Below are 27,547 nucleotides of genomic sequence, written 5' to 3'. Positions count from 1 at the left end.
GAGAGAGAAAATGAGAAGATGGGTAAGGATTGAGATGGAAGGGCCTGGAGCAAACCTTTTGTCCCTGGTGAAAGGCCTTATTGTGTTTGAAGGAGACTGAGGAGAGATAAGGCCATATAAAAGGATTCTTTACATTGAAGAAGTGCCTCAATACAGAGTTACATACTATCTGTTACTGCAATGGGTAGTATGAATGAACAGTCATTCTGACAACAGAGGCGAAGCAGAGAACAGCACAGAACAGAGAAGAGGACAATAGGCCAGGCTAGAATAGAATAGAACAGAACTGTTAGCCAAGTCCAAACAACTGGCATTAGCGGCAGATGATGAGATTTTCTATCCTGAACAGTAATGTTTTCATGCCTTTGCTGTTAGATGGTGAGTGTCATAATAAAAAACAAACAAACATTAGAATCCATACGTAATTTCTATTCATATCCTACGTTAGGATGTTTGAGTTCTCTACTGTCACCAAATTTTTAGACTGTGACTCTCCAACCAGTTCACGCTTGCAAACGCATTTCTCCATTGGCACACGAGTGATGGCCACAAGCTAGCTCAGGTGTCTCATTGGTACAACTGGTTGTTTATAACAATGTTGAAAACCTCAGGGAGGTACCAGAAGAGGCATGCAGTTATTTTGGGCCATTTTCGATTTGATAAATCTGCCATTACTCAAAAGTCATCTAGAAGATTTGCAAAGGATTAGACTGGTGGAGCAGTGAGCAATGCAGTCAACCCATTTAGTCATTTCCAAAGGAAGTGTCCAAAAAACAACACTGAAATTCTGTGGCTCGGCATCTCACTCAAGTTTATCAGCGAGAACGGTCAAACAGCCACAGGGACCGTTATATCACTGACAGACAAGTTATTTCAGCAAAGCACTCCCTGGAAAAGAAGAGTAAGCACTGGCAAAAGGTAACAGCTGATTTAATATTTTAACTATCGAGGGCTGCAGTACCTAGCAAGGCTGTACTTTGTAGTAACTTGCAACCTAGCCTTGGAAAAGTGGATTGATTGATTTTGTGATGCAAATGCTATATGAAATTTTGATCTTGATACTTTTCCCGACGGGCACTGCCAGTTTGGTAAAACCGCATTTGAAACAATAAAGTATTGCAAGGTTTCACCGGGGTAGGCTGGCTCAGAGATGCTACGACGGATTTGCAGTAGGATCCGTAATTGACGTTAAAGGTGCAATCTGTAGTTCAAACATAAACAAAAGGGTAGCCCCACTACCAAAATATAATGCACAGGATTGCAAACTACTATCACTCCCAAATTGATTGGCAGGTCTCTTAATACAAGGACAAACAAAACAAAAAACAAAAAATGAATACTTAAGTTTTTAATGTTCTCTTATGCTATAAAATGTTTGTTTACATCGGCAATGTTTATAAACACTGGAGTAAAGCAGGCCCATATCTTCAATTGCAGTTGCTTGACAGACACAAAATATTTATTTTACATCTATTACTCAAATTCTTCAATTATGCACGTATATGCTTCACCTTTACGGGCCTATAAGTGATGACAATGTGTCACATTTCACAAAATGTGCTAACTTTTTCCATTGTCTATGGCGCAGATTTAACATTTTACAACTTGAACTTTGGGTCCTCCACTCGTCAGTTGAGATACGGTTAAGTAAATAGCTTTTTTAAGTGTGTCTGAATCAGTTTCCAGACCGGCACAGTGTTGTTAGCCAGCCTCGGATCAGTCCTACAGAGCTCAGTGATATGGAAAAGCTACTCACCACGGAGGTGAGTGCCATTTGGAAACTGTAGATGCGGGCGAGGCCGAAGTCAGCCAGTTTGATCTGTCCTCCGCTGGTAACCAGGATGTTCTGGGGCTTCAGGTCACGGTGAACCACGCGGTGTGAGTGCAGGAAGTCCAGCCCCTGGAGCAGCTGGTACATCATATCCTGAAAACCGACACAACAGCACCGAATGAATCATGCAGCGAACACAAACAAGAGTTAGAATATGGGAATGGGTGTTAAGACGCCTAAGAAAAACATGACATTAAAGAGGAGGGACGCGGTGAGTAACCGACATGAAGTGGGCACTGGAAAAGCAAAACAGTACAGTGCAGACCAGACCAGGTGGGCTGAGCCATCTTTAATCTTAAAAAGTGCAGCTGAATGCGTCTGCTTGCAAAGCAGTTCAGCAAGTCACCATTGCAAAGCACCAAATATGTTGCATGACTATTTGACAGCTTGTTGCATGATTTTCCGTTAAACCCAAACTACAAGAAGCCTGAATTGAAATCTCCATGACAAGACCCCGTAGAGAAAAGTGAAGTAAAATGGCTGGGGTATTGTGGCATGGAGGGAGTTAACTAGAGGAGGCCTGTGTCTTTTCTACCAGACTGTGGCAGATGTTTGATAACTGATGGAGAAAGAGAAAGAAAGAAAGAGAGAGAGAGAGGCCCTATTTCGTAGAAGCATGGGCCTCTGTTTCCCAGCAGCTGTCTGGCTATAGCAAATTGGAGCTCACACTCTTTTCATGCTCAAGAACTGACCTCAGAAATGGTCTGTTCTTTCGCTTCATTGTATTCGCAATACTCCGCTCATAGTAAACTTAAGTGAACCGAAATAAACTGTGATGACTTTTTCTGCTATAGTCTCAGCGCCACACACAAAAGGTAGTGATTTACGCTCGATCGGTCTGGCTAGACTTCGGCTCAGCCGCAGAAACATGGTAGAGATGTGTCGATAACCTGTGAAAAAGCCAAAGAAATGTAAAATAAGGAGGTTGGGGTGGGATGGACTAAAACAAAAGCCTCAATGTTTTTTGTTTTTTTTCCTGTTAAGACAACCACCCAAGAACTCAAGTGGCAGATGAGGTGATAGTAGTAATGAGGGCAGCACCACAATATGGAGCGATGTGGACAGATTAGAGGGAAACAAGAACAGAGAAAGAGGTTGAGGAAAACAGAGACAGAGAGAGAGAGATGAAGGGGAACATAGAGGTAACCTCACAGTTGTGACATGAATTGCCCTGCTGCAGGGGTGGTGAAGTGCATCCCAGTTCCTATACCCCCCCTCTTGACATACACCCACACACTCCCTCCTACACACACACACTCACACACACACCCCAAAACCCTCTGCCAAGACCTCACAAGTGACATGGACCTGAGCCCGCAGCTCCATTCACTGGCCTACCAGCTGGTGAGTGATTCAAAGAGCAGAAACAAGGGGGCTGCACACTCAAGCAGAAAGCATTAGCAAACGGCGCGGGCCTGGCTGCTGTGCTGGCCATAGGGGAGGGAGACAGGGTGCCCCCACAGAATAGTGGGGAAATGGGATGGTTTGTGTTTGCATTGAGTTCTTTGTGTACCCCTGGGTCTATGTTCATGTCAACATGTGTGACTCTACATCTACATCAGTGCATACGCGTGTGTGCTCACAGGCTGTGTCTATGCGGGAGTAGGACTTTGTGTGTGTGTGTGTGTGTGTGTGTGTGTGTGTGTGTGTGTGTGTGTGTGTGTGTGTGTGTGTGTGTGCATCCTCTGACCAAGGGCAGGCAGGGTGTGTAAACAGGCCTTCCTTTCTACATCTCCATTGAGCCATGACCTAGCTAGCAGGCCGGCGGACAGATAGGGACAGAGGGGAGAGGCAGGCAGTTGTTAATTTTAGGGGGGAGACTTGCACAATAACCGCACCCCCATCAGTTCCTCTCCGCTTTAAATAGCCATTTCACTGTTTCCTAGCAGCATTCCAACAAAACACTAATTATCTCAGAAGTGTGACTCACACAAACAATCTTCGCTCATTTGGCCTTGGTGTCCCTCTCTCCTGTATCAATTACTCTCACAGCAGACTGGCTAATAAAGGATATTTGGATTATGATCAACATAACTTGACTATTTGGAGCAAAAATGTAAATATAAGATTGAGAAGTGAAATGCTTATATCCAAATAAAAATTGCCTTGTTATTTCTTAGTCCACGTGCGGCACTGAATGCAAGAGTGAGACACCCCCTAACCTGACACAGACTCAATACCAGTATGCAAGCCAGAGGAGCTGCTCCTCACCCAACTGTCTTCAGCTGGCAGCACTTCAATCAAAAGCCTCTGAAACGACTTGGCTCGGAGCAAACAAAATCACACAAAAAAAGCAACAGACCTGACCCCCAAAAAGCAGGAGGAGCAGGAAAAAAGTAGCCAGCCTGCTGCAAGATGCAGTCAAAACATGGCTTTCCAATTGTGCCTCCTTTTCTAATGCTAATGTACTAGAGGCAGCCATATTGTTTATTGTAGCTAGGCACAATGTGGGACATCTGCCGGTTAGCGTTAGTGTAATTCCCTCCCCATGCTTCATTAACCTCCTCCTTTATGGGCCCAAAGAATGGAGTTCTGGAGACGGTGGAGGAGGAGGGTGGGCAAGACCCAAGCGCTGGCCCGGCCGAGGAGCACTGAGACTGGGGCAGCCAGGCTGCTTGATGTCCTTCCAGCTCATTTGATTCCTGGAGGAGGGCCTCTTTTTTCAATGACCATGTGGTGGGTCTTGAGTCCCAGCAAGGGTGGGTGGCTGGTGGAGAGTTGGGGGGCTGAGGTGGACAGGCTGGGGTGTCTTGAGTGAGGGATGGATTGGGTTCGATGGGAGCAAGTCTGGGTGGTTTGGCAGGGTTGAAAGTTTTGCCCTGGTTTGGAGTAAACCAGTCAATAAAAAAAAAAAAACCGTACATGGCAAAAGTCTGTTCACTGGGCAATGGCATGCTAATCCTGAGATGGCTGGACTCTGCTGGGGTTGTTACGTCTCGCCGCCCCACACCCGCTCTGCAGTGTAACCTTGGCCAAGGCTCAACGTCTCCCCGCTCCACACCCGCTCTGCAGTGTAAGCGTACCCGGAGCTCTGCCAACTCCACCTGATGCCTGTTTCCTCGTTACCCCTCCACTCACCTGTTGGCAATTACCTCCCTATATCTGGCTGTGTCACTCTCAGCTTGTTGCCACTTCGTGCCGTTCCCTGGGAGAGTACTTGTGCTTGTCCTGCTCATCGAAGTTTGTTTACTTACCTGGATCTTCCCTGGAGATTTCTCTGTTGGACCTTCCTCGTTGCTCCCCTTCCCCTGTGCGCTGCTTTCCGTTTACGAAGAGGATTTCTTCACTCCAGCGTTGCTGTGATTTTCCGTTCTCCTTTGGTATCCTCCTGTTTACCCCCCCCCCTCCTGCCTGGATTAAGGGCCGACTCCACTGTTCCCGGATTAAAGGGCGACTCCATGGTTCCCGGCTTAAAGGTGGACTTCGTGTTTCCTGGTGAAAGTGGACTTCCTGAGTTTTCTCTTCAATAAATTAGCCTGTTGGTCCCGCTATATTGTGCCTTCTGTGTTTGTGCTCTTGGGGTCGGGTGCAAACCCTAACAGTACGAACTGGCCATGACGACCCCAGCCAGCACAGACGGCACACCCACAGCCAATCCGGTGCAAGCAGCCCTAGTAAAACAAATTCAGATTACCAACGCCCATTCCCAGCAATTACAAGAGGCTTCGGTTGCTGTGCAGGGTCTCCAGTCTCAAATTCAACCCCTGCAAGCTTCTGTGGAAGCTTTAGCTGTCCAGCAGGCGGCGATGGCGAGTCAGCAGGCAGAGATCATGCAACAACTGCAGACCATTTCAGCAGCTCTTGCCAACCAGCAGCTGAACCAGCCTGTACCGCCAGCAAGTGCGCCCCCTGTGGCCGCCGCTCCAGTAGATCCTCCGGTTCCTGTTTATTTACCCCGTGGAACCATCATTACCAGTCCACGCCCATTTGACGGTAACTTTGAAACTTGCTCTACCTTCATTATGCAGTGTGAGCTTGTTTTCACACACCAGCCCACCGTGTTCTCCAGTGATGCTGTTAAGATCGCTTACGTGACCAACCTGCTCAGTGGTCGAGCAGCGCAGTGGGCTACGTCTTCTTGGTCCATGGGGGCCAGCTACTGTAACTCTTATAGAGACTTTGTCGCAGAGCTACGTAAGGTTTTCCACCATCCGGTAAGCGGTCGGGATTCTGACTCACGACTGAATAACATCCAGCAGGGCGGCGCCAGCGTCACAGATTACTCCGTCGACTTCCGCCTGGCTGCCGCTGAGAGCGGATGGAATGACCAGGCCCTGCGTGCCACTTTTCGTAGAGGATTGAGCGAGGCGGTGAAGGATCAACTTGCTACCCGAGAAGAACCCTCATCTCTGGATGACCTCATTGCTCTCGCTATCCGCATTGATGGACGTATCCGGGAGAGAAAGCGTGAGAAGGCCTTGCGTGGAACTTCCTTCAATCCCAGAACTACCTCTGCGTCAGACCGAACCGCTGTTCCCGTTTCCCCGGCCAATCCCTCCTCTGACTCTTTCGCGACAACTCCACCTGGGGATGTAGAAGAGCGGATGGAGGTAGGACGTGCTAGACTTACTCCTGCTGAACGGGAGAGCCGATTCAAGGCAGGTCTTTGCCTGTACTGTGGTCTTAAGGGGCACCGACTCCGCGACTGTCCCTCACGGCCAAAAGATTAGGCTTACCAGGACCAAGGGAGATCCTAGTAAGCCGCCTTTCCTTCTCCCGTGGGTCCGAATCTCGCGGCCATCTTGTTCCTATTGCCTTAGTCTGGGCGGGCCAGAGACTTTCCCTTGGAGCCCTGATTGATTCCGGAGCAGATGATAGTTTTATGGACCTTGACTTTGCCTCGCAGGCAGACATTCCCCTTGAGTCTCTTGGGACCCCCATTGATGTGTTTGCCTTGGATGACCGGAGATTAGCCTGTATCACACAGCGGACCGTCCCCGTTACTCTCACCGTTGCAGGTAACCACACAGAGACAATGCAATTTTACATCATACGTTCCCCGCTTAATCCAGTTATCTTGGGACGCCCCTGGCTCAGACACCATGAACCCCACATCTCTTGGTCCACAGGCACAGTCCTTGGATGGGGCTCTACTTGCCATGCCCAATGCCTTCGTGCAGCTCCTAGTGCTACGCCTTTGAGCTCGCCTACTCCCCTGCCTCCTGATCTCTCCTCCGTGCCCCCTGTGTATCATGACCTTGGTGAGGTATTTAGCAAGACCCGTGCTAAGTCACTCCCGCCTCACCACCCGTATGATTGCGCCATTGATCTCCGTCCTGGGGCTACTCTTCCCAGTAGCCGCCTCTACAACTTGTCACTCCCTGAGAAGGCGACCATGGATGAGTACATCACCGAGTCCCTTGCTGCAGGTCTCATCAAGCCCTCGTCTTCCTCTGTTGCTGCAGGGTTCTTTTTTGTGAAGAAGAAGGACGGGGGACTTCGACCTTGTATTGACTACCGGCAACTGAACGCAATCACCATTAAGAACAAGTACCCGCTTCCACTTATGAGTTCGACTTTTGAGCCTCTCTCACAGGCGACCATCTTCACCAAGCTAGACCTGAGGAGCGCTTACCACCTCGTGCGAATCAGGGAAGGCGATGAGTGGAAGACCGCCTTCAAAACACCCCGAGGCCACTATGAGTACTTGGTGATGCCGTTCGGACTCACAAACGCACCAGCAGTGTTTCAGGCGTTTATGAACGACGTACTCCGTGACATGTTGGATGTGTTTGTCGTCGTTTACCTGGACGACATCCTCATTTTCTCCCAGTCTCTTGAGGAACACGTCCAGCATGTTCGCAGGGTACTGGAGCGCCTCCTTCAGAACCAACTCTACGTCAAGGCGGAGAAGTGCCTGTTTCACTCCCCCTCTGTGGATTACTTGGGATTCATCGTAGAGAAGGGACGGACCAGAGCAGATCCCCGCAAGGTCCAGACAGTGGTGGACTGGCCGGAACCTACCAACCGTAAGGAGCTGCAGAGTTTTCTAGGGTTCGCAAATTTCTACCGGAGATTCATTCGCAACTACAGCCAGCTGGCAGAACCGCTTACTGCGTTGACCTCCCCAGCCAAACCCTTCATCTGGTCTCCTGCTGCCAGCTCTGCTTTCCAAGTCCTCAAGACAAGGTTCACCTCGGCCCCAGTGCTGCTCCATCCTGACCCCAAGAGACAATTCGTGGTAGAGGTTGATGCCTCGGATTCAGGCGTAGGGGGGGTGCTCTCCCAGCGGTCGGCTGAGGACCAGAAACTCCATCCTTGCGCCTTTTTCTCCCGCCGATTTCTGCCGGCCGAGCAGAATTATGACGTTGGAAACCGGGAGTTACTGGCTGTAGTGGCTGCTCTGGAGGAATGGCGCCACTGGCTCAAGGGCGCTGAGCACCCGTTTCTCATCTGGACGGACCACAAGAACTTGACTCACCTGAGGGCAGCCAAACGTCTCAACAGTCGTCAGGCTCGGTGGGCTGGCTTCCTTAGTCGTTTCAACTATGTTCTGACTTACCGTCCTGGGACACGCAACGTAAAGGCTGACATCCTGTCTCGGCTACACCCGAAGGAAGGCGCGTTTGAAGAGCCTGAACCCATCCTCCCTGCGGCTAGAGTGGTCGGTGTGGTCACTTTTGGTCTTGAGTCGGCTGTTCGCACTGCCCAACGTGCTCAACCCGCTCCGAGTAACGTGCCACCCCGTCGCCTCTTCGTCCCAGATGCTGTTCGGTCTCGAGTTCTTCAGTGGGGTCATAGCAGTCGTTTCTCCTGTCACCCAGGAGTTAGTCGTACCCAGTCGTTCATCGCTCGGCGCTTCTGGTGGCCAACTATGCGGGAGGATGTCAAGAGCTTTGTAGCGGCCTGCACTGTTTGCGCCCGCAGCAAGGCCTCTCACCAGGCGCCATCTGGTCTGTTGCAGCCACTCCCTATTCCTAGCCGCCCCTGGTCTCACGTGGCTTTGGATTTCGTTTCCGGACTACCACCTTCTCGGGGAAACACTGTGGTTCTCACCGTCATAGACCGTTTCAGCAAGGGCGTCCATCTGATAGCCCTTCCCAAACTTCCTTCGGCTGCTGAGACCGCGGACCTCTTGATGCAACATGTCTTCCGGCTTCATGGCCTGCCATCAGATGTAGTCTCCGATAGAGGTCCTCAGTTCACCTCACAAGTGTGGCGTGCATTTTGTAAAGGCATCGGAGCCACAGTAAGTCTGTCTTCGGGCTACCACCCCCAAACAAATGGTCAGACCGAGAGGGCAAACCAGAGCATGGAGACAGCGTTGCGTTGTGTATGTAACAGCAAGCCCTCCACCTGGAGTGACTACCTACCGTGGGTAGAGTACGCCACCAATTCCCTGGTCAGCTCTGCATCTGGACTTTCTCCATTCGAGGCATCCCTGGGGTATCAACCTCCCCTGTTCGACCCACAGCAGGATGAAGTGGCCGTTCCCTCCGTACAGCTCCACTTGCGACGCTGTCAGCGTGTCTGGAGGACCATCCGGACAGCACTGCTCAAGGCTGGGGAGCGCGCTCGCAGAGGGGCTGACCGGCGACGTACCCCTACGCCGGAGTACAAGAAGGGACAGAGGGTCTGGCTGTCCACGAAGGACGTTCCCTCCAGACAACCGACAAGAAACTCTCGCCCCGCTTCATTGGTCCTTTTGAAGTCCAGAAAGTCCTGAGCCCGGCAGCTGTTCGGCTGAAGCTGCCTTCCTCCATGCACATTCATCCTGTCTTCCACGTCTCTCGAGTTAAGCCCGTCTCCAGCAGTCCTCTTATGCCCCCGGTTCCTGAGCCTCCGCCTCCGGAATTTGTAGATGGTCATCCTCAATGGAAGGTCCGCCGGCTGCTTAAAGTCCGGCGCTGCGGCCGCGGGTTCCAGTATCTCGCGGACTGGGCAGGTTATGGACCTGAGGAGCGCAGTTGGATTTCGCGGAAGCTCATTATGGATCCCTCTCTCCTCGCCGACTTCTACCGTGCCCACCCGGGGGCGCCAGGTCAGTCGCCAGGTGGCTCCCGTAGAGGGGGGGGGTACTGTTACGTCTCGCCGCCCCACACCCGCTCTGCAGTGTAACCTTGGCCAAGGCTCAACGTCTCCCCGCTCCACACCCGCTCTGCAGTGTAAGCGTACCCGGAGCTCTGCCAACTCCACCTGATGCCTGTTTCCTCGTTACCCCTCCACTCACCTGTTGGCAATTACCTCCCTATATCTGGCTGTGTCACTCTCAGCTTGTTGCCACTTCGTGCCGTTCCCTGGGAGAGTACTTGTGCTTGTCCTGCTCATCGAAGTTTGTTTACTTACCTGGATCTTCCCTGGAGATTTCTCTGTTGGACCTTCCTCGTTGCTCCCCTTCCCCTGTGCGCTGCTTTCCGTTTACGAAGAGGATTTCTTCACTCCAGCGTTGCTGTGATTTTCCGTTCTCCTTTGGTATCCTCCTGTTTACCCCCCCCCCCCTCCTGCCTGGATTAAGGGCCGACTCCACTGTTCCCGGATTAAAGGGCGACTCCACGGTTCCCGGCTTAAAGGTGGACTTCGCGTTTCCTGGTGAAAGTGGACTTCCTGAGTTTTCTCTTCAATAAATTAGCCTGTTGGTCCCGCTATATTGTGCCTTCTGTGTTTGTGCTCTTGGGGTCGGGTGCAAACCCTAACAGGGGTGTTCTGGAGTTGGCCGGGCACACATGAGGTTAAAGAGTAGATGGCCACATGGGGATCCACAATCTGGTGTCATCTAGTCTAAGGGAGTGTAAATGAAGTTGTTGAATGGGGTGGGGATGAGAGGGGTTACAAAAGGGCATTCTGGGGTCACTGTGTAGTGTCCACTGCCCTGGAAATGAAAGAGGACCATGCCTGTGTCATCCTATGCCCCCCTTCATTATCCGTTTGTCACCACATGGCTCCAGCTGTATGGATTTTGCAATAGTTCTCTTCCAACGGCTCAACGAGAGGCTGAAGCCTTTGGGAATCTTGTGTTGGAATGGCTGGAACACCAATGCTTTGAGAGCACTATGCAAAAAAAAAAAAACGTCAAATATAGTTTGTTCCTGTTCCCTTTGTTTTTCAGACAATGGCTACATATTGATATTTCATAAATCCAACTCAACTAACAATGCATAAAGCAAATTTGTTTGGAAAAAAGATTGTAATGTAATGTGAATGCTTGAATAAATATTATTGCAGAACTGCAAAATGGTGTCGCTTGATTTGCTCTTGCTCTGACAAGGAAAATATTTCCAGCCTGACAGCAACATAACACATTCATCACACTATCAATTGCATGTCTATGGAAAATACTACGCATGGCATCAGCCTTATATTTACAAGAAAGCTTCAGGTGGGACATATGTTCTTTACACTTGTCTGTGTTTGTACAGCATCTCGCCAACCTAACATCCCTACACAAATCTTTCTTCGTTAAACTCAACCCTGGGGTGCAAAACAACAGTAACTCTTCTCATTTTCAGGTCGACACATTAAACTCAGTCCTCCTCCCTTCCAAAAAATACAAAGATACTCCTTCAGTATTTTACATGATACATAGACTCACCCTGGGGTGGAAAATAATAGAGCTTTGTGACAGAGGTGTGTGTGGGAAAGATGGAATTAAAGAGACAGTGAGTGATAGAAAAAGGGAGACAAGCGGGCACATCCACTTCTGACTTTGTGGGCAATGTGAAAATGCCACAGGGGCTGAATTTGTTTAATGTTTAACACAATGGAAAAACTGATAGTGGCAACGAACTGCTGCCTTTGAATGTGCTGTGCACCAAATGACATTTTTGGGCTGACCGGAAAAAAAGGATTGACAAAAGGTGTTATCTACCCCTCCTCTTTCTTTCTTTTTTGTTGCCCCAATTACATCCGGCAAATCACCCTGCTCTTCCGAACCATCCTGGTCTCTGCTCCACCCCGTGCCAATCCGAGAAGGGCGGCAAACTACTACATGCCTCCTCCGATACATGTGGGGTCATCAGCTGCTTCTTTTCACCTGACAGTGAGGAGTTTCACCAGGGGGACATAGCGTGTGGAAAGATCACACTATTCCCCCCCCCCCCCCCCGAGTTCCCCCTCCCCCCTGAACAGGCGCCCTGACCGACCAGAGGAGGCACTAGTGCAGCAACCAGGACACACACCCACATTCGGCTTGCCACCCACAGACATAGCTAACTGTGTCTGTAGGGGCGCCTGACCAAGATGGCTGTAACACAGGGATTCGAACCTGAGATCCCCATGTTGGTAGGCAACGGAACAGACTGCTACGCTACCCGGACGGCCCGAAATCTTTTTATTTTTCAGAAATTCACACAGTACACACACACACACACACACACACACACACACACATTCTCCATCTGCAGTAGTGTGAATCAGGAGGGGACAGAGGGCAGGGTGAAAAAAGAGAAGACAGGGAGCCTCTAATTTGGAGCCCATCTGCCACATGTGTTGCCCTTCAAAACGCCCCAATTGCTCTGATGTTGGAGGGAACAGCTCTCCATCTTCTGTGTCTATGGCTGACCTCTGCCAAGAATACTCTCTCAGTACCTCACAAACACAGCACTATATACGTATATATATAAAAAAAGTCCAAATTGCAGTATATGTAGATATAAAAGTCGGTCTACAACTGGAATGCTGATCACGTATTCCTCTCATGAACTCCAGAAGTGAAGAAAAAAAAAAGTAAAAAATGGCATGGAGCACTTCTTGTGATAAAATGACCTAAGGCGGTGGGGAACCCTTAGGGACTCCTAGGACTTCAGAGAAGGCCCAACATATCAGCATTTTACATGCTATATTTAAAATCTTTCATTTAATAACAATTCTCTCCACTAATTCTTATTTTAGCCCTAGTTTCTATCAAGTTTGCTTCAGTAATGAAAGGGTTACTATCCTGAAACCATGAAAATTGAGTTATCCAATCAGATTTTGTTGTTGTTGTTGTCTCTTGAAAGAGAAAGGGTTAGCTGGCTCACTCCCTGATTGGTTAGGACTGCTAGAAGTCCTTGTGGTTGTGTGTTTAGTTAGAAAGTGACGGGTGAGCCAGCCAATCACATTTTGCTTTTGTAGTGGGTGGGACAAAAAAAATATCGCCCTAGGACTTCTAGAAGTCCAGACCTATCCAGACACGGGCTCACTCATATAAAAGAATGATGTGCGGTTGCTGAGGAGTCATTACTTGTGATTGACCGACTCTTTACATTGGCGATCCAAATCTACTGGTTCACTTAAACCAATCGAACTGTACATCACTAACATTAGTCTGTGTATCAGATGAGTTTGATGAAGTTTAGTTTAGTTAGAGAAAGAAGTTAAAGACGAAGCATGGCTACAGGAGAGGACGAGAGTGACGTTGTAGCTAGCTTGTTAGTGTTACCCTTCTCAAGACGTGCTTTCGGGGAAAAGCAACAAGTGATTGGACATGGAAGGCCAACTCCCGCTCGTCTCGCCTATGCTCCATCACCTCACCTGTCTGGTGTTGACCATCCCCGTATCCACCTCTTCAGTTGAGCGGTCTTTCTCGGCCCTGAAGCGCATCAAGACGCACACCAGAAACACAACGGGACAGGATCGACTGGGAGCTTTGGCACTGATGTCCATAGAAAAAGGCCTTCTGATGGAAATTAAATCCAAGGACAAACTGCATGATGCTGCCATTGCCCACTTCAAAAAGAAGGACCGATGGATGGACTTTATATTCAAGTAGCCTAATAAGGTAAGCTGCCTAATTTATTGTACTCCAAATCAAAGCTGGTGTATCAATTTCACATATTGTGATGGCACTTCATAGCTGGTTAACACTTTGCTCATGTAACATTAGGCCTACTACACTCAATATTAAGGCGTAAGATTTGGCATATTTTGCATATAATTGTATGGCGACTTTGCTCATGGCATATTCTACATGTGAAGGTTGATTTTATCATTATTTCTATTCTTTGCTCATGAATTGCTTTGACTTGGTCTGGTCAGTTTGTAAAGAGGTTTTATGATGCTGCATGCTAGCGCTGTCCATGGTGATGTTGTAGGCCAGAAGCGGAGGCCATGTCATGTGCATTTTCATTGTTTTCCAAGTATGGAGAGAGACAAAGGCTATTTGATATCTGATATTCAATGGATTTGATTTTAGTGGATCTTGAGGTACTGAGTTACTGGCAGTGTGTGTGTGTGTGTGTGTGTGTGTGTGTGTGTGTGTGTGTGTGTGTTAGAGCTGTGTGTTGGAGCTGTTCACATATTAAGAAATACCCCAAAAATTTGACTGATTAGAATATCATTGCGCCGTTGAAGGCCCACTGCCAGACCCCACGGTTCGCTACTGACCTAAGGTGATTTAGGCTTCCCGTTCCCCACAGACACCTGTAGATGACAATGGCGCTTACCTTGATGGTTTCAGGAGGCACTCCTGGATCGGGAGCCTTCTCCAAATAGGTTGTCAGGTCCTGGTCCACGTGCTCAAAGACCAGAGTGAGTTTAGTCTCACGGTCGGTCCGAGACACTGTACACACATCAAACAACCTGGAGCGAGAGAAACGGGGACAAGAGCCGATACGATCGATTAGATTGGACGAGCTCATTTAAACTTTTTTCAGATCAGCAGAGTTCACTGAATAACTTGTAGAATAAACAATTAACAAGAGAGCAGAAATTAATCAGGATTATGGAGTGCATATCACATCAAGATATCTCAAATTAATATCTTATTTTGTTTGATAAAAAAATCCAAACCATATATCTCTTGAATTCAGATAAAGATGTTGGGAGAACGAAGTTCCCTTTCAAGGGAATAGAAACTAAGTAGGCTGAATGCAGCCACAAGACGTGGGTCACGCAGTATTTGAGAGTGTCTGGTTTCTATTATCTGTATCCGTAAAAGTATCTGTTTTACTTTTATCTACCCCAAGTACTAAATGGTTGAAATTTGAAGTATCGGGACACTTCAGACAGTGCGCTGATACTACAAATCCCAACCATTGAAAAATTATTGGTAGATTGATTGACACTTGATCTGACGATTCAAATGGTGTCAGATAATTGGTCCATAGCAACACAATGCATGGATTTTTAAACAATTTCCAAAACCTGTCCTGTGAACCAAATCACACTTTCCTGGTAGTTCAAGCAGGTTACAACCCCTGCTAAGCATTAGTCGGTCCAGTCTGACCCTGGCCTGAAGGCTACTGTGTTACCAGACACCCCTGGCTCTCTAACCTGGGAATCCTAATCTATTTAGAAAGATCTAGATTCAGTTAGGGAAAAGGAATTTGTTGACGGCGTCAGATAACTGTCTGGACCTGTTTTCAGGTGGTTTGCCTCGGATACTAGTACTTGTTGTTTAAGTAAAAAGGGTTTGATGTTTGTCACTTATCGTGATTTTGGCAAGGTCTTTATGCATGCTCAATAATCCAGGTAGGAAAATCAAAGAAAGTTGAATCAGTTCATCTGGATACAATGCTTAATGAAAGAAACGTTTCATCACTCAACTAGGTGACTTCTTCATTCTGAACTGACTGCAGGTACCCCACCCTTATAAACAATACAGTTGCATAACGACTGAAAACAGCAATCGGTTTCATATGCAAATTACCATGACAATTAACAACAGTTTCAATGGCCATGTAAACTACTCACAGAGGATTGGAGAATCTTTGCAACCACAGCATTGTAAGATGCCGACAGATGCACTCTCAGCCCCCTCGGTTCAGGGATGGTCGTTCCATCTTAACATAGATGGCCTCTTTGACTCCCCATTCAAACCAGTGTTCCTCCCTATCAAGGATGTGCACATATACTGTATGTACGCTGTTAAGTGGCGGGAGGATCGCCATGACTTCTACATCGAGGAAACCAAACAATCACTAGCCAAGAGGATGGCACAACACAGAAGAGCTAATACGTCAGGCTAAGACTTCGCAGTCTACATCCATCTACAGGACAGTGGCCACTATTTCAAGGACGAGGATTTGCACATCCTTGATAGCGAGGAACACTGATTTGAATGGGGAGTCAAAGAAGCCATCTATGTGAAGAGGGAGTGACCATCCCTGAACCAAGGGGGGCCTAAGAGTACATCTGTTGCCATCTTACAATGCCGTGATTGCAACTCTTCCCCAATCCTCTGTGAGCAGTACACATGGCCATTAAAACTCTAGTTAATGGTCACGCCTATTTGCATATGAAACTGGTCATTGGTTTTGGTCATTATGCAACTGTGCTCTTTATAAGGGTGGGAATACCTGCAGTCAGTTGAGACTGAAGAGGTCATTTAGACGAGTGATGAAATGTTTCTGTCAATAAATGTTGTATCCAGATGAACTAATTCAACTTTCTATGATTTTGGCAACTTTTCCACATTATCTGCTTTCTATTGATTCATGACCTCTGTTTGTAAGTGTAATGAGGGCCAACGCCATACCAGAAAAGTTCCACCAACCAAGAGGTAAACGTCACCTTATCATGGTTAGTCCAAAATGAATGATCTTTAATAGGACATGAACCGAAACCTAGGGAATGACCCTGGAGAAGAAATTTAAAGATTTATAGAATATATTTGGTAGCCAGGACGGGCTGCATGCTTGGGTCACCCTTGAAAACTTTTTTTTTTTACTTCCATGCAAAGTTCAAGGAGATTTAAGACCATTAAAACCCCAAACACCAACATTTACAGTTGGTGTTTCGCTAGGCAACAAACTAAAGCCAGGAATCCAGATTATTATTGTGGAGCTGCCAAGGCAAGCCTTGGTGAAAAGATGAATAAGAAAACAAAAACATCCAGTATGTCCTCTTCAAAGAGCCGAGGACCACAACCAGCATTCCTCCTCCAGTGCCATGACAACTCCTGGTGCTCATGGTCACCCTAGCAAGGCTCGCCTGTTGCCGGTGAATGGGCAGCATCTCCCAACATGGTAACTGAGCATATGAAGGGAACTCGGATAGATTTCCATCAAAGACTGACCCTGGCATGCTCAAATATCATACTAACAGACAGTAAGGGAAGCCAACGGAAGAATCTGCTGATCTACTGTGGTACTCAGTGACCGATCCACAATAACTTCAGCAGCGAGTACATGTGCTGTCGTATCCCAAACTCAACCAGCTAATCTACATGCATTAAATCAAAACCATTAAAAGAGGCAACTAATGTCAACAAAGTCATTTCAGTGTCTCTACCAACAAGCACCTCGCAACACTGGCATCAAGTAAAGTGGGAAATCCTGAAGTCGAAGCATCAAGTATGAAAAGAACCTTACAAGGTATTATTACTGTGTATGATGTCGCAGAAAAGAGTGCACCCTCTTCTCGAAGCGCCGGGGTTAAACGCCCCTCACAGCCTGATTGTTGGGCTACAATGGGGGCTCTTAGCAGACACTGAACATATGGTATGAATAATGGGCCTCATTACAAACATGTAGGGGATGCCTGGAGTTACACAGAAGGCCCATAATGCACCCTTCCTAGCCTGGGCTATACATTCATGTTGTTTGACTTGACTCAGGGGTAGATGGGTCCCTATATGATAATAGTCGTTTGTCTTCATGAAAAATATTTCACCATGCATATTGACATGAACGCTATTACATTGAACATTTCATGAAAAAAGTCAATGAAGTTGACTAATCACCACTTGTAGGCTTACTGTCATATTCATCTGCCACTGGGGGAAAAAACCACTTGTAAGGCCATTAAGAGAAAGCCATTATCCTCTGTTATCCATTGATTCATTGGGGAATTATTGTTAGGCACTCGGGCACTAGTCAGCCTTTTAAAATATCTATGTAGAGGTTCTCCTTAAAGTACCCTGAATCCCAAAATAAAACAAGCATCAAGGTCAGACCTTGAGTTAAGATGGCATATGAAAACATTGACCTGGAGTCTGAAAAGAGAACAATTCATTCCAAAACTGAAACAACATGCCTCCCCCCGGGATTGTGTGTGTGTGTTTGTGTGTTCATGCCATAGTATCTTTTTTTTCTTTTGCTAGAGGTAATAATTATGAAATTCAAAATGGCTCTACACACAAATGTAAATTATGTATATATTTTTCCTATTCTCAAGATCCAATTCAATATGTCCCCAACATCTGCAACATGCTAAGCGCAGCGATCACAACTATGACGAACAAAACTATAATACTCATAATAATGCATTGATTATTATTCCACTGACAAGTTGATATAACTGGGAGGTTAACAGTGAAAATAAAATCTTTTAAATCAGTGGTGCCCAACCACGTGCCATGTAAGGACATGTGCATGCAAATGTTCCCTCTTTCCAATTACAACACCGTTCCATTGATTAAAACCCCCTCCAACCAGACAGAGTTGGACTAAACAGTGAAATGTGGTGCAGTTTCTGGTTACAGCAAAAAGCCTGCACGATGCGTACTAGAGCCCTGCATGGCACATGACATAGGAAGCTGCACTGTGTTAGACCTTCAAATGTCATATAAGGCTTTATGTCGGCCGCTGCAAACAAGCGGAGGGGGGTGATGTCTGCATAAAATGTCACATTCATATGTACTAGGATGCCCCCCACCACACACCCCACCCATCTCAACTCTCAACTTACCTGACCACATTGGGGTGCTCGAAGGCCTCTAGTTGCCTCAGTACCGCCACCTCGCGGATGGTGGAGAGAGGCATTCCTTCCTCCTCCGTTTGCACCCGAACTCTTTTTAGGGCTACAAATCGTCCACCGTTCTTCAAATCTCTGGCTTTGTACACTTTACCATACGCGCCCTCGCCAATCTCGGCAACGTTCTCATACCGATTAGCAATGGTCTCTCTGTCCATTTTGCAGATTTTTTTTCCTTTTTCCTCTCTCTCTGGTTGAAAATTATTGCGGGGAATCCCGGCGAGTGTGACGAGCCCGAGTTTTCACAAAGGCATCTTCACGGCAAAGAGTCGGCACGCGGGGCAATGCCTAGATAACAAGGAGAGACAGATGTTAGAAGTCACCATCCTGGTCCCTTTTGATCAAACGGTGCTCCAGGTAGGCCACAACACAGCTGTCATCATGTTTTTATTCCGACTATCAAACACAAGAGAGCCCCGATGCATCCACTCTTCCACTCCTCCTCCTTATTACGCATCAACTCATGTCCTCCTACCTCCACCACAGAATAATGTCAAATAAAATGTAAAAAAAAATACAATATGATAATCTCGTCGGATCTCTTTTTATACAGCTGTTTTGCATCGCGCGATTTTATTTCTTCTTCTTCGTCTCCCCCTGAGCATTCTTGAAATCGTTGACGTAAAAAAAAAAAATAACCGGGGTTGTTCAAGATATGTTCATATAAACTATATCTACCCGACCCCGGAGGTTTGAGGAAACGAGACTGTTGAAACAAGAGAGAATGTACACAAACAGGAGAAAACTGAGTCAACAAAAGGTGTGTGGAGGAAACGGTAAAAGTGGTTTTGCCCCTCGACTTTATCAGGAGAGTGTCCGCGGCGCACAAACATCGCGAGCACATGGCTGTCTAATGACTGCATTGTCTAAACTTTCCAACAGATACAGTCCATTTAAACCCTTTACAAACCCCCTTTTCCCCCCCGAGCTTCTCCATCTGATTGCAGCACGTTACACAACCTAACAACGATATTGTATTGCTCCTTTTCACGAGCTTCGTTAACTTTCATTATTTTTTCTATTAATTTTTTGAGGGGGGTTTTGAACCACACAGCGTTAAAAAAACCCACACACAATAGGAATTGCTCGTTTTTTTAATATGTACGCTTATATGTGATTGGAAAACACCGGGATATCCACAAATAGCCAAATCAAGCCGTTTTTAAAAAAATAATAATTATAATAAAAAAACATCCCCTTCAGCTTTTACCTCGTTTTATGCTGTCAATAAAGTGTCGTACCGTCGGCACGTCCGAGAAAAACGCGGAGGAGACATTGTTGCCTTAGATAAATGCGCAAATAAGCTTCCAGCAGCCTGCATCACACATCCCTCACTGTCCTCACGCGGGGCCACACAGGTAGTTTGGACGGTGCATGCTTCGAAACAACCCCCCCCCCCATCCCTCCGGCAGCACCACCTCCACCATACACACACGCACACGCACACACACACCAGGCAAACGGACTAAAACAAGAGAGGGGGCGTCGCTCCACACGCACCCAAAAACTCCACTGTGCGCGCTGCAACTTTTCTTTTTTTGGGGGGGGGGGAGGAGGTCACAGGACAAAGACAAACGCGTGATATAAACCCTCGGAACCACGCTCCTCTTTTGCTTTCTCTTTCTCTCGTTTTTTTCCCTCTCTTCCATATATCCCGGGATATGCAGCGGCTGTCTGTGGGCTCCGTCTCCGGCTGGCTTTCCCACGCTGCTTGAATGTGGCCTGACCCCCTTCAGAGGGGTTTGACACAGAGCAGGGACATTTCCGCATTCCGAGCACTACAAAGGCAAACCGCCTCCTTTTGCTCTCCCTCTGCCTCCTCCGTTCTTTTACCATTCATAGTCCTCCCGGTTTTGTCTCCGTGTCAGACCCGGGAGCCCCGCAGGGGGAGAGAGAGAGAGAGCGAGAGCGAGAGAGAGAGAGACCCGGCGGCTCTGAGGTTTTATTGGATGGCCACACTATCTCTCTCCCAGCCATTGATAAACTCTTCCCTTAACAATGGAGCAGCAGGAAGGCCATGGGACAGGCTCTCTGTGAGATGGTCCATGGGGTCAGGTTCAAGGCCCGGTGGTCTCATCTGTGTCAGCAAGGACTCCTCTGCAAAACCATCTCTCCTCTGGTGGTCTTTTGGAGGGCTCAGTGGAAATCTCCCACCCAGCATGCAGTCTAAACTGGCTACTGACCTACATGTTTGAATAATGTCACAGTTTGACGTAGACGTAAATATTGGACATTCTGCACCCTTTATCACACAGCACCATAAAAAGTAATAATAATAATGATGATAATAATAGTGATAACAATAATAAGCTAAATACAGCTCAGAGTGCTTTGCATTGGAAGCAAGCAGACAAATAATAACCTTTATAGCTGTAAATAGCGAGTCATAATTGAGTAATACGGCACTTTTAAGTTCTTCCAACACACTCATTGACGTTAGCAGATACTTAGATGTATTCATAATTCTCTTATAATTTTGAAATGACTTTCAAATTAAGCTTAATTTTACTGCAGTCCTATGCGGTTATGGTTAATTCAAGTCTTCTGGTCTTGACAGTCTGGTAAGTTTAGATGCAACACTGCCTACCTGTATCTTTTATCAACATTTTTAAGACATCCGTCAATGTTAACAAGCGTGCTTTAAGACCTAATATCAATCCTTCATCAATCCCTACTTAGTGAAATGATTACCGACAAACAAACACAATGACAAGCAGACGGAAAAGTGTGGTAGAAAATTGGCCTTAGAATCAATAACAGAATGAAAATAAAAAATGTAAGCGCGCAATGCCACAATAAAAGTTCAATATTACTAAACCGATGTGTATGTTAATAAAATGAATAGAATAATGATCAGGTAAAAGGTGGTTTTAATTAAAAACTATATGATCTACATATCTCCATAGATTGCTTATTAGGGGTATGATATGATGCTTTGTGCAATTAATATGATAATAACTAGCAAATTAGATCTTAAACACAATTTCCGTCATAATAAGGGGTTAGATTAGGTCTCAGCCAACTACATTAATGCTTATTATATGGAAAATGGACAGATTCTAAATGTCTTTAGAATATTGAATTACGATTTTAGTTTTTATTTACAAGCCATTTTTTGTTTATCACGATTTCTACGTCTTCCATTAATTCTATAATGATGTCATTGGTAAAGAAAAACAAGTTGTTTCCAGATATTAGGACTCAAACCAAAATCCCCCCCAAAAAACTATTTTTTTCTAGCTTTAAATGCAATAATGTGTATAAAACTCCTTTGAAAGTGTCATGCAACGTTTGGGTTTCCCAGTGTTTTCTCGTTTCATTGTGGACACGGTTGAGACATGACAAGACTTGATGTCAGATTATCCCAGTGAATGGCCAATTACAGGCGTGCAACCAAGCGCCATTGCCATAGCTTCATTTGAAGACGTGTATTTGAAACGCGCAGGAGATCATAGGAAGGAACATTCCCCTGGTGCCATGATTTACATACAAACTCGTCTTGCATGCTTGCTTGTAGAATACACTGATTTCCATTGAAGAAGTAAAGCTGGGAGGATAATGACATGGAAGTATGTATGGCAATCTCCTTGGCCAAACCCTATAGACGAGCCCACATTTAAAACATTTGCATCACAAAGCGCATAATGCCGACAATGTATCCCTGACCAATTACTGTAAAAGTGTGCATTTACATTTTTCTATCATCATTGTTCATGCGAAATGAGCATTGAGAGCCATTGCCCAGGGAAAGTACATTAAAATGCACACTCCTTATTAGGCTGGGGGAACAAGCCAATTAGAGTGCTCTCGGTAGAGAGATAAGCAAAAAAGACATTTAATGAAACACACACACACACACACACACAGCCACTCAGTTCTCGACACTTGAACATTTCTCTTATTCCTTACCCTGTGATTTCCTGTGGTTACTTAACATTTAATGCAGGGGGACCTGTGAGAATACAGAAGGCGTGCATACTTTCAAAGATTCAAAATGACAACTTTGTATATATATATTTTTTTGCGTGGCAACCTGGGTTTTCCCGCATTTGTAATGGGGCTTTCATATTTGGCATCTTCATGCAGCCATGGCTAAAGTAGAATTAGAAGTAGGTCTTGGACTGTGAGCTTGTGCTTCAGATGAATAGCATTCCTTTTTTGGGGACAGGACTTTCACTTCACAGTATCTAGACCTCAAAATATTCGACTTCGTTCCTTTCACTACCACATCATATTCATGAAACGGGTAACTCCACTGCTTGCACCGGTACAATTAGCTCACGAAACGACGCACGTCTTTGACTTTGGACAGGAGCCGTGTTCAGACCAAAAATTGATTGTAATAACAGTAAATAATTAGAACATGCACTTCGACTTTTAACAGCAAATACTGTACTCACGACACTTTAGTTAAGTACATGCTAATACTGTACTGTACTGTACTGTATGGAGAGCCGACCTCTCCATACCTGCCAGTCCATTATCTATTTTCAACTTACACTATTTTTTATCTATGCTGCATTTAAAACGACTCACCCAGCATATTAGTCCTGATCTGTGCCAGGAAGGTATTGTGTACTTCCAGGTTACTTGGTTGTGTACGTCACTCTTTTACCTTGACGTCATTCAGTAAAATCATCTATGCACTTACCAGATCGTGTCTGTGGATTTGTGAGCGTCCCCGCTTTAAACTAGCATGTTGGCAGCGTTTAAAATACGTAGGCTCTTGATTTAGAAGATATCAGTGTGGGAGTTGTTTGCGGATGACATTGTGATGTGTAGCGAGAGTAGGGTGCAGGTTGAGGAGAGCCCGGAGAGGTCCCAGCAAACAAAAAACGTCCCCATATATCCCCTAAAGGTCCTCTCTGAACGTCCTATAAATGTCATTGTGTAGGGTTTTCATTACGTCACGGGGACGTTATCGCGGGAGGGACGTTAGAGGAAGTCCTCCAGACATCCCCGGGACATCACAGGGACGTTATTGTGGGACGTTCAAAGCACATCCCCTAAAGGTCCTGTCCGAATGTCCGATAAATGTCATAGGGTTTTCATTACGTCATGGGGACATTATCGCGGGGCGTCCCTGTAAATGTCCTCGGGACATTCGAGGACATTACAGGGATGTTAGGGGAAAGTCCTATAAACGTCCCCTTGACGTCCTGGTGACGTTACTGCGCAACATTCAGGGAACGTCCCGAGGACATTACAGGGACGTTAAGGAAAAGTCCTCTAGACATCCCCGTGACGTCTCGGGGACGTTATTGCAGGATGTCTTAGGGGAAAGTCTTCCGGACGTCCCTGGGACGTCATGGGGACGTTATTGTGGGTCCCAAGTACATTACAGGGACATTAGAGGAAAGTCTAGTAGACGTCCTCGGGACGTCACAGGGATTGTATTATGGAACGTTCTCGCAATAATGTCCAAACGTCGGGAAAATTACGTAATGAAACCCCTACACAATGGCATTTACCGGACGTTCGGAGAGGATCTTTAGGGGACGTGCTGGTAACATTCTTTTGTTTGCTGGGGTGGCGCTTTGCACTGGAGAGAATGGAAATTAAAGTCAGTAGGAGCAAGACGGAATACATATGTGTGAATGAGAGGGAGGACAGTAAAATGGCGAGGATGCGAGGAGTAGAGGTGACGAAGGCGTATGAGTTTAAATACTTAGGGTCGACTATCCAAAGTAACAGGGAGTGCAGAAAAGAGGTGAAGAAGAGAGTGCAGGCAGGGTGAAGTGGGGGGAGAAGACTGTCAGGAGTGATTTGCGACAGAAGGGTACCAGCAAGAGTTAAAGGGGAGGTTTATAAGATGGTTGTGAGGCCAGCTATGTTATACGGTTGGGAGACAGTGGCACTGACGAAAAGACAGGAGGCAGAACTGGAGATGGCAGAGTTGAAGATGCTAAGATTTTCATTGAAAGTGATAAAGAAGGACAGGGTTAGGAACGAGTATATTAGAGGGACAGCTCAGGTTGGACGGTTTGGAGACAAAGCAAGAGAGGCAAGACTTAGATGGCTTGGACATGTGTGGAGGAGAGATACCGGGTATATTGGGATGAGGATGCTGAATATGGAGCTGCCAGGGAAGAGAAAAAGAGGAAGGCCAAAGAGGAGGTTTATGGATGTGGTGAGAGATGACATGCAGGTTGCTGGTGTGACAGAGGAAGATGTAGTGGACAGGAAGAAATGGAAACGGATGATCCGCTGTGGCGACCCCTAAGGGGAGCAGCTGAACATAGTAGCAGATCAGTGCGGGAGTCCAGCGCATTGATACTCTTGTGAAGTCTGTAAGATTATCTCTACTGCGAAACACGAACCAGGAAGCTATCGCTAACATGGCTAACGTGCACAGAGCACCGAAGCAGTGGTGCCTAACGAAAATAGAGACCGTGAATTCATTCGAAAATTGGCGTCAGAATCTTCTCTACACACTGTCGCTAGATAATGAGTTTGCTCCTTCTCTTGCTGAGGGCGTGCACTGGGAGAAAAGGTCTAAAGTGTTTGCATTCAGAGGTTTCACGAACGATGGTGACGAAGTTTTAGTTGCTCTGAGATGTACCTGTACTGATGGTAGGTTAGTTTACATCATTACGACAGCGACCCCCAGAGTAGTCAAAAAAAAAATTTTTTTTAATCCTGATTTACGGCAGTGCCTAGCAGAGTACGAATAAAGCACGTTAAACGGCTTCTCTGTGTTGAGTCATTTATGGTTAGTTTAGCTAACCAATACATGGTACCAGGAGTAAACTGTCTTGGCGACGGCAATAACAACAATGGATTGTTTAAAACCACTTGAAGGTTTGCAGTTGGAAGGCGATGTCGATGCGAATTGGAGAGCGTTTAGACAGCGACCATGCTATACTTGTCCGCTATTGGCGCCCATGACAAGGCAGACGAACGTTAAGATTGCTCTTTTACTTAGGATTGTGGGTCCACAAGCCATCGATGTGTACAACACGTTTATACGACAGGAACAGTTTTGATGTGGTCTTGCGGCAGTTTGATGCCCATTGTTCGCCAAGAAAAGAACGAGATTATGAATGCTATATATGTGTTCCATTGCCGTGTGCAGCAGCAAGGGGAGAAGTTCGACGTGTTCCTAATGGATTTAAAATTGAAAGCGCAAACGTGCAGTTCTGCAGATCTGACTTCATCTATTATCTACTATTACTTTCGGCTGCTCCCGTTAGGGGTCGCCACAGCGGATCATCCGTTTCCATCTCTTCCTGTCCTCTGCATCTTCTTCTGTCACGCCAGCCACCCGCATGTTCTCCCTCACCATATCCATAAACCTCCTCTTTGGCCTTCCTCTTTTCCTCTTGCCTGGCAGCTCCATATTCAGCATCCTTCTCCCAATATACCCAACATCTCTCCTCCACACATGTCCACACCATCTCAATCTCGCCTCTCTTACTTTGTCTCCAAACCGTCTAACCTTCATCCTCTCTTATGATAAGGGAGCAAATTGTTTTTGGAATAAAGAACCAAAAAATCAGAGAGCGCTTGTTAAGGGAGGTTGCGCTCACTTTGGATGGTGCAATTCGGATGTCAGGCAAGTGAATTAGCCCAGTTTCACATGAAAACATTCAGCACAAACACTGTTCAATCGTCCTTGGATATGGAAAGTGCCTCTGTCGATGCAGTTAATAACTACACAAGAAAGCGTCCTGAGAACAAAATTTCAGCAGAGCCCAGTGAAAAGCTCTTTGATTGCAGTGGATGTGGCACACGTCATCAGGCTCGACAGTGTCCAGCTTATCAATCAGTCAGTCAATCAGATTTTATTTGTATAGCACTTTTCATACAAACAAATGTAACACAAAGTGCTTCACACAATATAACAATAAAATCTCCTCCCCCACACAAAAAAGTAAACGTACCGGCAAACGTTATAAAAGTACAGATAAGTTTAAAACTAAGTTAGTAAAATAAATAAAAGTGCCATAAACATTGATTAAGAGTAACAACAGAGCAGACTGTATAAAAATAGCAAAATATATAAAACACTCACTTACACACACATACACACACTATGAATTTAGCTGTAGGCTGTTTTAAAAAGTAAGGTTTTCAACCCGTTTTTAAATGTGTCCGGTGTGGGGGCCTCTCTCAGGTCCTCAGGCAGGGTGTTCCATCTACTTGGGACGTAAATATAAAATGCAGCTTCCCCTGCTCTAGACCTAGCACGAGGGATTGTTAAAGGACCACTGCCATTGGACCTGAGAGTTCTTGCTGGTTTGTAAGGAATTAACATGTCTTTTATATAGTGTGGTGCAAGGCTTTTTAGCGCTTTTTATACAATTAAAATAATTTTAAAATCAATTCTAGTTTAAGATGAGAAAAAGAGAACAAATCTCTCTGACCAAGGCACTCCGTCTAATTAAAAATGTCTTTATTGAAACTTAGACATATCCAAAAAGGACCCTATGCCCTGAAGAAGGCCCAAGCCGCTACGCGTGGGCATTTTTAGGTCCTTTTTGGATATGTCTAAGTTTCAATAAAGACATTTTTAATTACACGGAGTGCCTTGGTCAGAGAGATTTGTTCTCTTTTTCTCATCTGAAACTACTAACCTTGGACCAAAGAGCACCCAATAAATATATTACTTAAATACAGAGAGGACTGAGCACGACACTAACTCCAAACATATGCATCAATTCTAGTTTTGATGGGGAGCCAGTGCAAAGATATAAGAACAGGTGTAATGTGCTCATACTTTTTAGTTCTGGTGAGAACACGTGCTGCCGCATTTTGAATTAACTGTAGTTGGCGCACAACTGATTTTGGGAGGCAGATGAATAGTCAATTGCAGTAGTCTAGTCTATTTGTTATAAATGAATGGATTAATTTCTCACACTCTGATATTGATAGAAAGCCCTTTAGTTTATTTTTTTAAGATGGTAGAAGGCTGATCTTGTGAGATGATTGATGTGGCTCTTAAAATTTAGATCACTGTCCATGATTACACCAAGATTTCTAGCTTCACCTTTGCACTCCAGAGACAGAGAGCTGAGATGAGCTGCAATTCTCTGTCTCTGAGTCTTTGCACCAAAAATAAGCATTTCTGTCTTGTCTTTGTTCAGTTGTAAAAAGTTATCTGAC

General features: G+C 46.1%; 1 protein-coding gene and 1 long non-coding RNA gene across 4 annotated transcripts in view; one reads left to right on the top strand and one right to left on the bottom strand.

Annotated features, from left to right (window-relative positions):
• cdk6 (cyclin dependent kinase 6) overlaps positions 1–19,996 on the bottom strand; it is a 50,184-nt gene extending 30,188 nt beyond the window's left edge. Inside the window, exons 1-4 of one of the 3 annotated variants that reach the window (XM_056297921.1) lie at positions 19,943–19,996; positions 18,377–18,730; positions 14,191–14,326; positions 1,757–1,924 (exon numbers count right to left, since the gene is read on the bottom strand). In XM_056297921.1, the coding sequence (XP_056153896.1) occupies positions 1,757–1,924; positions 14,191–14,326; positions 18,377–18,600 (528 nt within the window). In that variant the 5' untranslated portion in view covers positions 18,601–18,730; positions 19,943–19,996. Of the gene's footprint in view, positions 1–1,756; positions 1,925–14,190; positions 14,327–18,376; positions 18,956–19,652; positions 19,783–19,942 lie in introns of those variants that run through there. The other 2 variants (XM_056297920.1, XM_056297918.1) reach the window with 2 other exon arrangements.
• Positions 18,676–27,547, top strand: part of LOC130128285 (uncharacterized) — a 43,737-nt gene continuing 34,865 nt past the window's right edge. The window contains exon 1 of the long non-coding RNA XR_008811907.1: positions 18,676–18,799. This is a non-coding gene — a long non-coding RNA (uncharacterized LOC130128285). The remainder of the gene's footprint in view (positions 18,800–27,547) is intronic.

Source organism: Lampris incognitus, chromosome 18 (assembly GCF_029633865.1).
Source record: "Lampris incognitus isolate fLamInc1 chromosome 18, fLamInc1.hap2, whole genome shotgun sequence".
Lineage (NCBI taxonomy): Eukaryota > Metazoa > Chordata > Actinopteri > Lampriformes > Lampridae > Lampris > Lampris incognitus.
This window is presented reverse-complemented; position numbering and strand designations above follow the sequence as displayed.